Here is a 12,131-nt window from a genome sequence, read left to right as displayed (position 1 = left end):
CAAAGTAACAAAATTAACCAACCTTAGGATGCTGACATTTTAAAATATTGTTTAAACTGGACTCACTTGCTTGCCATAAAAAATGTGTAAGGGTTGCTGTCGCAATGGTGAGCCAAGGATAAGAGTAATGACGACTACATAAATTACGCTGGAATTTACAGTTTTCAGATGATTTCTGTGGGAGATGGCAATCGATTATGTAGAAAAGTGATTGTAAAGATAAATGTCTATAGCTTTCATTACAAACCATGCTTTGTTTATAATTAAATTAAGTTGCACCCCTCTCAGTCATATGGGTACAATCAGTGGCGTATTTAAGAACATAAGAAAGTTTACAAAAGAGAGGAGGCCATTTGACCCTTCGTGCTCGTCTGGTGTCTAAGTGATCCAAGGATACTATCCAGTCTATTTTAAAATGGTGGCCACAGTGGAATTTTGAATACAATAAGTGATTCTTGTGTAGCCAGAGCTCCCCACTTGGGATTCGAGCCACACACCACAGTAGGGTGTTAAGCCCACTACACCAAAAGGGAGGCTTAACACTGTACAGATATTTTCTGAGGGTTAAGTCACTTGTGACGTGCTCATATACTATACCAGTCACGACAGCACCAGGGGAGCACTCATTCAGTAATCTAAAACTACTCAAAACATATTTGAGCTCCACTATGAAAGAAGAAAGACTTTATGGGCTAGAATCTAACTTGAATCTATCTTGCATTCACCTAGAATGTCCTGCATCAGTGATGGAAACAGCTTATTTCCAATGAAGACACATATTTGTAACAGGCACACAATTCGAAAATTGTGCATCCTCACCCGTTTCAATTACAGAGCTTACATATCTCTTTAATTGACAAGCACCAGAAACCACATCTAGTTTGCCTGCATAATGTCGGTTGATGTGTGATTTTTCCACAGATGTCAGCCATAGTGATGTGGTTGGGAAGCAAAGATATGTTTGAGTCAAAATCTGCCAGATTTCATGGATTTCATTGAGATTTTGAGCTAAATATTTGGACTTCAAAATTACTCATGATCAAAAATGATCAAGTCTCCAATTTTCAAATTGTAGGTAGAAAATCCAGGCAAGAGCGTTAGCTAAATTGATTCAATCAATTCAAGATTGGCTCTTGATTTAAAATGATTTGCTTGCAAGTTTGTTTGTTTTGCTTTTGACAGAATTCCTTTTGTTTACAATTCTGTACGTTTTGCTTTTGAATGTTTTATTTTTGATATCAAGATCCTTTATTTCACTTTTTTCTTGTTTACAATATATTTTATTTTGAATGCAATACTTTTGGCAGTGATTTGATGCCATAATACTGGATTACTATAAAGCTAGAAAATGCTGAAAACTGAGCATAGATTGGACGTCCTGATTTAAAAAAAGAATTTTTTTTCTTCAATCCTGAAGATTCAGGAGGTTCAAATTCCACCAACTGATTACACATGTCCTATGATTTATTTCAATTGTTCTTTATCCACCCTACTTTTTGGAGCATTGGAAGCACCAGGTACATTTAAAATGAGGGAACTAATGAATATCCTGCTTAGAGAACCTTAAGGCCTTTGCACACTGGATCCGATGAGGCATTCGATTTCTACGTGCATGAAAAAAGAAAAAAATTGAATGGCACCTATTGATGTAGCTAAAATGCTCCTAGTGGTTAAGCACAGATTAAGAACATAAATGTTACTTACATTATTTACAAATAAACTTTCAAATCAATAGTTTAATGTTGAACCAAGCATTCTGGTTTTTGTCTTTATGGTGAGTTGATGTGCAATGTTTTTTTATTTTATTTTTACATATCATTGAAGTTGAGGAGATAAAAAAACTTGAGAGACTCACACCAGTGCAAGATGGAGGACAGGCTGTGTACTGTGTACAATTCAAGAAAGATATTGCTGCTCTAGATGCAGTTCAGAGGAGAGCAATCAGACTTTTTCCAGGTTTGAAGGGAATGTCCTACTCGGAGAGACTGAGGGAACTTAACCTTTTCACCTCTGAACAGAGGAGACTATGTGGGGACTTCAAAATCATGAAAGGCATCGACCACATCAAACCAGAGGAGCTTTTCCAGATCAGCAGGGACACACGCACCCGGGGATTCAAATAGAAATTGGGCTTCAAGGCATTCAAGATGGAAAAAAGGAGACACTTCCTCACTCAGAAAATTGTCACAATTTGGAACAAACTCCCCAGTGCTGTGCTTAAAGCTGAAAATCTGGGAACACTTAAAAATAGACTGGATAGTATCCTTGGATCACTTAATGGACACCAAACGAGCACGATGGGTCGAATGGCCTCCTCTCATTTGTAAACTTTCTTACCTGGTGCGGTTTTAACGGATCCAATGTGCAATTTCCTTGACAGACAACTTTTTGGATGAAGGGCTACAAATGACATATCGGATCCAGATTGCAACAACCTTTACTCTCAAATGTTTAAGAATAACAGGGAGAGTAAACTGACTCATAATCCATTTTCCATCTGGTTAGACTCCACCAAAGTTAATCATTTTTTAGTCTCTCCTTTCACCTAGAATGCTATTTGAATTTGTTACTTTTAACAAAGTCTTGGTATTATACCCATTATACATACTTTGAATTCATGTAAGTACGGACTATATATATATATATATGGAGCCACTTGAGTAAAATGCTCCAAGATTTGTGAGTCCAGTATTCTATGCAAAACCTCACTTGTTGTCCTATTAAAAATGAATATAAAACAACAATAAGCAGCTGCTTAAAACCAGAACTGGGAAACAAATAAAAAAAATGTACTAAAATATCATCAAACATACATAATTATTTAAAACCAACATCAAAGACAGATTATTATCATTTTAGTGGGTTATTCCCATCCTTTAGCCTTTAGCAAATATTCAGGGACATGTGTTGTCACGACTCTTGACGCAGTTTTACTATTAACTCACTTATAACTATATATATATATAGTATATATATATATATATATATATTTTTTTTTTTTAATTTTTTTTTTTGTCTATTATTTATTTATTGGTTTGTTTGTTTTCTTTGCTCGTTATTTACTTTTCCTAAAATGCTGGGTGAGACTGAACAAGAACATTTCTGGCTCAATTTTCATGTCTGGTGTGAATATTTAGGTGTTAAATTATTGTTACACAATGCTTTTCTACATTGTTTTGTGGTGGATTGACACAAGAGTGTCTGTTATTTATCGGTGTTCTTCTGCTACTTACTGAAAACATTCAAAACATAACTTGGGGCCGTATGAAATCAAAACTTTGACACACCTGCTAATAGAAAACTACAGAACTGTGCTCAGTCGTGGCTTAAGTTTTAGTAAGATGCCACTTTATTCTAATCATAAATGTAACCGCTATGATGTACAGGTTTGTAGCGGGTGGGTCAAAGTTTTGATTTAATCCGGCTCTATATCAGATTTCAAGGTCCTCTGGCCCCTTTTTGTATTCGTCTTTTAATTGGCTGCAGTAGAGATTGTGGGAGGGATGTCACTGTAGAAACTTCCAGGAATCTGCTTCACTCAACCAACTTTGATATAGCATCTGGGAAAGAAACTCTCATTCTGTTTACACTACACAGATATATTTCAGTAGTACCTTCCTACCATGCTTCTCTATACCTTCCTGGGGTGGCTGGACATCAAAAGCTGCTTGCTGTTTCTCTCTGTGTGTCTGCTACTGGCCGATATCCTTCTGAACAGAAATCCAAAGAATTTCCCTCCAGGCCCCTGGCCTTTGCCATTGCTGGGAAATGTCTTTACTGGTGTTGACTATAAAGCCATAGACAAGGTAAGTACTTTATATGGCTTTATACCAACTGAGGCCATTGCTGAAGATTGTTCTTGTTTCCTGGAATTCAGTGAGCAATATGTCCACAGAGTCTGAAGACAAGATTTAATCTCATCCAGAGCTGTCCCACATGGGGCCCTGTGTAAAACATCTCTGTGCTTTTACTCAAACACAAGTTTATTTATTCTCAAATGGATTGCCATTATTTATTAAAAGCTGTGGTAAATATTGGTAAATATATTAATGCATCAAATGTTTACATTCCATAAAGTAAATGTACATATATATTATTCCTTAATTACAGTTTATAGGGTTGTGCTCATGTATCACCTATCTAGGTGTTTTTTTATAATTATTTGTATTATAAAGTTTTTTTTTTATTTCTGTACAATATTATCATGTCCAATATCTATTTTCTTAAGTAATCAATTGAACATTTAAGATTTAAAAAACCTGAGGTTGATACATATAATAAATGTAAAGATTGCTAGAGCTTGGACCCATAAACTAAATATGGTTAGCATAACAATTGCATTTATTATTATTATAAATAGAAGTAGTGGTATGGGTAGTGGTAGAGTATTATTATTATTAATATTATTATTAAGATAATATAATGATAATTTGTCAGGTGAATTACAGTCTAAATATTTTTTGTATTTTAACTTGGACCTTTCTAGCTTGCTGCAGAGTATGGCAGTGTATTCAGTTTAAGGTGGGGCAGAGAGAAGATGGTGTTTGTGTCGGGGTACAAGAGAGTGAAGGAAGCTTTGGTCGATCAGGGCGAGATCTTTGCTGACCGTCCTATAACTCCTCTGTTTCATAAAGTCTTCAAAGGCCTTGGTAAGTCAATGTGGCATTTATAAAGTCCACAAACACAACCGCTGTTCCCTATAGGCTTACAGAATAATACAAATTACCATGGGACCTCACCGAATGCATTTTGCATAACAAAATTGCTTATTGGCTACTGTAGGTGTCACTCAAGCAGCCCTTCCTGCTTGTATAAAAAACCCTCACGTACAGTAGAAAAGCCCTTGCAGGATGTCAAGTGACTCCCACGTGACCTTTGAGTAGTATTCTGTTTTTCAGATAACCAGGTTTACATTCGCAACCTTACATTATCTTTCATGTCAAGAACACTCCCCAATTGAGAAGGGATTACCATATAACCAAGCTGTCACAAGGTAGGCAAGCAGACTGGTAAGGAAACCTGCTCCGAGACCCTAGCCTGGTAAAGAGAAGGCCTCAAATGACCAGAAAAACATGACGATAATAATAAAAAAGGAAAAACAGGGACCCGCATCCATAACAAACCCAGAGCAAAGGACAACAGCCACGCTCTACTGGGATAAGACCAACACTGACAGGGCCAGAGCATTGCTCCTGTGCATCATCATCAGGCACTCCAGGGGCAGACAGCAATGTCTACTCTGCTAGTAGAGTATACTGTATATACTACAATATCATGATTGGCAGGGCAACAGCACCTGTATAGAAACTGGCTGGCATACCACGGACATGAGTTTCAATGATCATGAGAACGGTGAGGAATCAGCCCAGAACTACACGGGAGGATCTTGTTAATGATCTCAAGGCAGCTGGGACCATAGTCACCAAGAAAACAATTGGTAACATACTACGCCGTGAAGCACTGAAATCCTGCAGCGCCCGCAAGGTCCCCCTGCTCAAGAAAGCACATGTACAGGCCCGTCTGAAGTTTGCCAATGAACATCTGAATGATTCAGAGGAGAACTGGGTGAAAGTGTTGTGGTCAGATGAGACCAAAATCGAGCTCTTTGGCATTAACTCAACTCGCTGTGTTTAGAGGAGGAGGAATGACCCCAAGAACACCATCCCCACCGTCAAACATGGAGGTGGAAACATTATGCTTTGGGGGTGTTTTTCTGCTAAGGGGACAGGACAACTGCACCGCATCAAAGGGACGATGGACGGGGCCATGTACCGTCAAATCTTGGGTGAGAACCTCCTTCCCTCAGCCAGGGCATTGAAAATGGGTCATGGATGGGTATTCCAGCATGACAATGACCCAAAACACACAGCCAAGGCAACAAAGGAGTGGCTCAAGAAGAAGCACATTAAGGTCCTGGAGTGGCCTAGGCAGTTGGCAGATTGCCAACAAGGGTTTTGCCACCGAGTACTAAGTCGAAGGGGTCAAATACTTATTTCCCTCATTAACATGCAAATCAATTTATAACTTTTTTGAAATGCATTTTTCTGGATTATTTTGTTGTTATTCTGTCTCTCACTGTTAAAATACACCTACCATTAAAATTATAGACTGATCATTTCTTTCTCAGTGGGCAAACGTACAAAATCAGCAAATACTTTTTCCCCTCTCTGTATATACAGCTAAAATATTGGGGTGCAGTTCCCCTTTAATTTTAATGTTATTTAATATTACATTTTCATATTTTCATATTATCAGAGAATGTATTTATTTTGATCCCAAAAACATTAGGAATCTTTAGTTATAACTTTACTGTAAAACAACATTTGTACTCAACTTCAAACTTGTTTATTAATTAAGGCTTGGGTTTAAGCAGTGGATACCTGTGGAAAAAGCAAAGGAGGTTTGCTGTCACCCATTTAAAGCACTTTGGTGAAGGCAAGAAGACTTTGGAGTCCTTTATACAACAGGAGTGTGGCTTCGTTTGTGAGGCCATCAGAGAAGAGCACGGTAAATGAACCATCTGATTCAGAACATAGTAGAAAAGATCTCAGATAATAAATTATATGAATGTAAAACAGCTAATCCTTTTATTCTACTATTTCACATTCTATTAATATGTATGAGTTGTCAGACACCCATATCCAATTATTTGTGTATTGATTATTTGTTCTGAAAGGCAGAGATTGTACCTTGCACTGTATCATGGATTCAAACCCCTAATCTAATATATTCTTAAAGTTTGCTGTTGTTGGTTGGTTATCCCAGGACATCCCTTCAACCCGCACTTTACACTTAACAATGCTGTTGCCAATATCATCTGTTCGCTGGTGTTTGGGCATCGCTTTGACTACAATGATGAAAACTTCCAGAGGATTCTACGACTGACTGCACGAACCTTCAATTTAATAGCCAGTACACGAGCCCAGGTAGAGCACAGCTTTTAGTTAATGCAATAACACTGTACTAATCAAAGGTAGATACTGTATAAAAGCTAGACTTACCTCTTCAGATAGAATTGAAATCCACATTCTTAAAAACTACATTTCACATGAGAGGGTCATGGGAAAAATGTCCTGCTGATCATAGTCCTGGTGAATGACAACAGCTTTTCCACTCATCAGGAACATCCTGCTTCTAAGATTAAACATTTATAGGGATTTGTCATTTTCTTTCAGCTGTACAATGCCTTCCCTGGTGTACTGAAATATTTGCCTGGCCCTCACCAAACAATTTTTTCTAATTACGCTAAAGTCACTGGCTTTATCAGAGAAGAAATTGAGAAGCACAAGGCGGACTGGGACCCCTCCGACCCTCGTGACTTCATTGATGCCTACTTTGGAGAGATTGGAAATGTAAGTCTTTTGGGCTCAAAACAGATAAACCCAGAGCATAGTTTCCCCCTGTATACACCACTGTTTTGTCTGGAAATGTCTCCCACAGTTCCTACATTATTATTATTATTATTATTATTATTATTATTATTATTATTATTATTATTATTATTATTATTAATAATAATAATTTTTATTTATTTATTTATGTATTTATTTACTTATTTATTAGCAGACACCTTCGTCCAGATCAACATATAAAATATAAGAGCAATACAAAGTGCAATAATACAGTGCAGTTCAAGGCATAATACATTTTACAAATTGCAATTTACACAAGTATATAGGAGATATACAGTAAACAATATGTAAGGTCTTACATCCTAGATTGTAAAAGTTGATAAGTGCAGACAAGATGTTAAGTAACAGTTAAGGGTCAAGAGAAACTAGTAACACAAAGCAAGAAGAATTACAAAAGGTTGTGTAAGTGCTATCGTACAGGAGAGTAAATGACTAAATTACAAGTACTGTCTGTACATGGCTTCCAGGGCCAAGCTATCAGATTTTGCAGGGACTGTGTCTGAAGTCTATTCTTGATAGTCGTTTTGCAGTGAACATTATGCTCATTTTAAGGACTATTTGTGGCTTGGGGTGGCTGAAATTGTGATCAGAATGACATCATATTTGGAAGCTATGTAGTAGTAACACATAACACATTCAAGTAGAGTGCAGGAAGTGTCCAAATATCTGGATTGAACAAGTCTCAGCAGGGCAAACTTTAGGTTTCAGGAGGGGATGCACAATGGTCTGAAAACCACGTAAAAGTGGATAGGTACACGAAGGGTTAGAGGTGGACTAGGTAATAACTGCACACCAGCGCCTCTTGTTTTCTCATTTATAGTACTGGTATCTCCAAATACCATAGAATCCTTCAACTGATACATTAGCTGGACTGTGACACTGAGTTTCCAGTTCAGAAAACAAAAGATGCCTTTGACAATTTGTGCTTTGTCTTATGCCTCTTGATTTAGCATTGGAACTGTATAACCAACTTGAATAGCAGTGGCCATTTCCAAAGTGTAATTAGAGATTCCATCATTAAAATAATGACCTCAGAACTAATGTTCGGCCTCTCAGAGAAAAGATGACACTGAAGCTGGGTTCAATATGGAGAACCTGGTTATATGCTGCCTAGACTTCTTTGAAGCTGGGACTGAGACCACATCTACCACTCTGCGCTGGGGTCTCCTCTACATGATCAAGTACCCCGAGATCCAGAGTAAGTGGCCACAACTGGACTGATACAGATATTACAATCAGACCTGCATCACCAGTGTTGAAGTAATTAAAACTAGGTTTCTCAAAACTTGCTAATTCTTGAATCTTATTTGAGTATGTTTCTTAAAATGGAGTGATCTGTGTGTAGTATCAACAAAATAGCAATTGTTGGATGCCTGGAATTGGAAGTGATAACCCTCTGTTTACAAGTCCAGCACTCTTACCAATGCTCAATACCCTAGGAAGCAAACATATCACAACAATAACACAAATGATGACCAACAGTAAACCGTCTATGAACCCACACGTTTTACATCTCTGATATGTGTTTTCTGGTTTCCCTCCTAGAGAAGGTCCAGGGTGAGATAGACAGCGTGATAGGGCAAGGGCGACAGCCCTCCATGGATGACAGAGCCAGCATGCCCTACACTGATGCAGTGATCCATGAAATCATGAGGATAGGAAACATTGTACCTTTGAATGTAGCCCATATGACCAATAAAGACACAACACTGGGAGGATATTTTCTACCAAAGGTGACACCGTTACCATTATATGACATAAAGCGGTGGTATCACACCCTAGTACTAGTCTTAGACTACCCGATGAGCTACACCATGATGTTGACATTGATTACCCTGCAATTGATAAAGTGTCAACATAATAATGGAAAAAAATGTTCATTATATATATCATTATATTTACAAATATGAATACTCATTAAATATATATTTTTTCTTTAGTATATAATTATAGACTTTTTTCCCAGCAACTTTCATTTAGTATTAGTATCATCCTGATGAGGGTTTTGGTGTATCAGAGCAGACATGGCAGACACAGGGTGTATGGTGGGGTTACACACTGGACTAGTTCAATCAATCCAATTCTACAAACCACAACGATTTGAGATGCATGTGATTTTTAATGGTGTATCCACAGCACCAAGTTGGAAATTGATCTCTTTATTATTGTTCCCCTATTTAGGGCACAACAGTAATAACTAACTTCACCTCGGTGCTTTGTGACAAAAAGGAGTGGGAGACTGCAGAGACGTTTAACCCCAGGCACTTTCTAGATTCAAATGGAAAGTTCTTTAAAAGGGAGTCATTCATTCCATTTTCAGCAGGTAATACAGTTTATTGTGTTCTTGTTTTTTATTTCTGTTGTCCATTTCCCTCATCTACTACACAACTTTCTCTATAATTCTGACATATGTCATATTTTTAATTCATAGTTACAGAAATGCTTTGTTATACTGCAATATTTGACAATTTGAATATATATATATATATATATATATATATATATATATAGATAGTGACGGGGCAGTAAATTAAATTCACCATCATGTCTGTGGAACCATTGCTGGACAATCCTAGCCTTGTGGCATGGGGCATTATCCTGAAAACATCCATTACAGGGTTTCTCGCAGAAATGAGCTTAGACATGAACTGAGACAGGCGTGCCTGGCACCTACTATCATACTCCATTCAAAGGCATTTCATTTTTTATCTTGCTGGTTCTGGTCTTTTCCAGGGAGGAGGGTGTGCCTGGGGGAGCAGCTGGCTCGCATGGAGTTATTCCTCTTCTTCACTTCTCTGCTTCAGAGGTTCTCCTTCTCTCCACCACCAGGAGAGGAACCCAAGCTGGAGATTCAAGAGGGGTTCACCCTTTGCCCCCAGCCATTCCAGATTTGTGCCTCACCCCGCTAGTTTCTGTGTATCAGTTACCAAACTTTCACTTCCCAACAAGCAAACATAAAATAAGTGATAGTAGTTAATATGAACTGAGACTATAGTATCAGAATCCACTGTACACGTTAGAAAACATACCATTGTAAAATAAAATGTATTTAAAAAATGTATTTTTTGTTAGAAGCTGCCTCTCTTCATCATTCCAGTTGTGACAGAAATGCAGCACAGAGGAAGAGGTATTGCAGAATTTAATTATATGAAACCTGTGTTCTCAAAACATTATTTCAGAAAGGGTTTGTGTAGGCAATGCTCTGGGAAGATGTGATTTAAAAAGTATTTTGCATATCCTTTGTTCATCAGGATATGCAAAATTACTCAGGTTACTCTTATATTCGGCTCACTGTGGCAACAGCAAACCATAGGACATTTGGCAAGAAATTGAGCCCAGTTTAACAAAGAATTACAAATATCAACATCCAAGCATTAAGGTTTGGAAAATTGTGTTACTTTGCCACGTATTAAGTACTTTATCTCAGTATTATTTTGTATTAATATTACTTATTACATACTATTATATAATTATGGAATATTACTCATGCATGAACAAACATATTCTAATCTCACTTCTCAATTGTACTAAAGGAGGTTTTTATTAATATTTTCATCATGATCAGTATTTTACCAAAGTCCAAGTGCTGTGATACATATGGCCTTTTTATGAGCTTTTAAATACACACTTGTCAGTTTACAGCAAGTGATGGCAAACCTAGATTGCTAAGAGCAAGAAATGCAAAACTTTGCACGCCATAGAAAGAGTGTGTATGCAATAAGAACTGGCTTCAGCTGTGGAGACGAAAGTTATCTGTATGAACTGTGTGCAGCTACAGCTATTGATTGCAAAACAAATTATAAAAAAGCACACTGACCTTTGTATGATACACTTTTGTATTAAAAGTTTATTTACGTTGCTCGGCTTTAGAGTTGAACATGTCTGATAAACACACAGTATCTGCTCATATATTACAAAAAACACTCCTACAAGTTGTTTGATTTGATAAATTTTATTGGAATATTTTCAAAAAAATTAAAACTTCCCAGCTATGAAAATATGTATGGTCTTTGTTTTTAAAGACTTGCTCGTCTTGTGATTTGGATATGAGCATTTAATCACACATCAGGCCGTGCTGATAATAAAACAAAATGCTCTTAAGTGAATAATCGCTCACATGTAATACAGTCTCTGCAAACGTTCTGGCAGACCTCCTTGCCATCCTGGACATCCCTTGGTCAAACAATTCACACTGAAAAATATACTGTCCAATGTAATCAGAAATGTCCATAATCTGGGGTATGTAAACATTTGATGATGGCTGTATGTGTGTCCTGAGAGCAGGACTCCAGTGTTGTAGTTCACACCCCAGGACAGTCAACACAGATGTCAGGTTACAATTAAAATAAACAATGTATTTAATTCCTACAATAAAAATGTCAATTCACATATAAAAAAGGAACAAATCAGAACAGCATCTCCACTTTTTCTTCCCCTCCTTCCCGGAAGCTACCATGCCAGTTTCGTCCTGCCCTCAGTCCATTTAAAAGCCACAGTTCACCAACGCACTCCCTTCAGCTCACGTCTGCAATCTCTGCCGCTGGCTGTAGGGGAAGAGAACACAAGTGCACAGCACTGCCCGGTGGGACTAGGCAGACCCAGGAGGTGCTTGGCTCTACGACACCCATTCTCGGGCTCCCGTCAGGTGTTCGTGGGCATTATAACCGTCATGCCCCAATCTCCCACCTACCATGCCCTGGGTGTGGAGCCAAGCCTCTC

The 12,131-nt window shown here is 37.8% G+C and overlaps 1 protein-coding gene across 1 annotated transcript; it reads left to right on the top strand.

Moving 5' to 3' along the window:
* The first annotated feature begins 3,529 nt into the window (after nt 1–3,529).
* Nucleotides 3,530–10,471, top strand: LOC136758459 (cytochrome P450 2J2). Its single transcript, XM_066712841.1, has 9 exons — nt 3,530–3,806; nt 4,487–4,649; nt 6,358–6,507; nt 6,766–6,926; nt 7,176–7,352; nt 8,469–8,610; nt 8,958–9,145; nt 9,594–9,735; nt 10,146–10,471. The coding sequence occupies exons 1-9, from the start codon at nt 3,624–3,626 to the stop codon at nt 10,319–10,321; spliced, it is 1,482 nt and encodes a 493-aa protein (XP_066568938.1). The 5' UTR covers nt 3,530–3,623; the 3' UTR covers nt 10,322–10,471.
* Nucleotides 10,472–12,131: the final 1,660 nt, after the last annotated feature.

Source organism: Amia ocellicauda, chromosome 9 (assembly GCF_036373705.1).
Source record: "Amia ocellicauda isolate fAmiCal2 chromosome 9, fAmiCal2.hap1, whole genome shotgun sequence".
In the NCBI taxonomy this organism is placed as follows: domain Eukaryota; kingdom Metazoa; phylum Chordata; class Actinopteri; order Amiiformes; family Amiidae; genus Amia; species Amia ocellicauda.
This window is presented reverse-complemented; position numbering and strand designations above follow the sequence as displayed.

Bases quoted from the DNA above. Each gene is read 5' to 3' on its own strand.
- LOC136758459 (XM_066712841.1), top strand. From the start codon at position 3,624: ATGCTTCTCTATACCTTCCTGGGGTGGCTGGACATCAAAAGCTGCTTG. The intron at 3,807-4,486 runs GTAAGTACTTTA...GGACCTTTCTAG, and splicing joins ACTATAAAGCCATAGACAAG to CTTGCTGCAGAGTATGGCAG. The intron at 4,650-6,357 runs GTAAGTCAATGT...TTATTAATTAAG, and splicing joins TAAAGTCTTCAAAGGCCTTG to GCTTGGGTTTAAGCAGTGGA.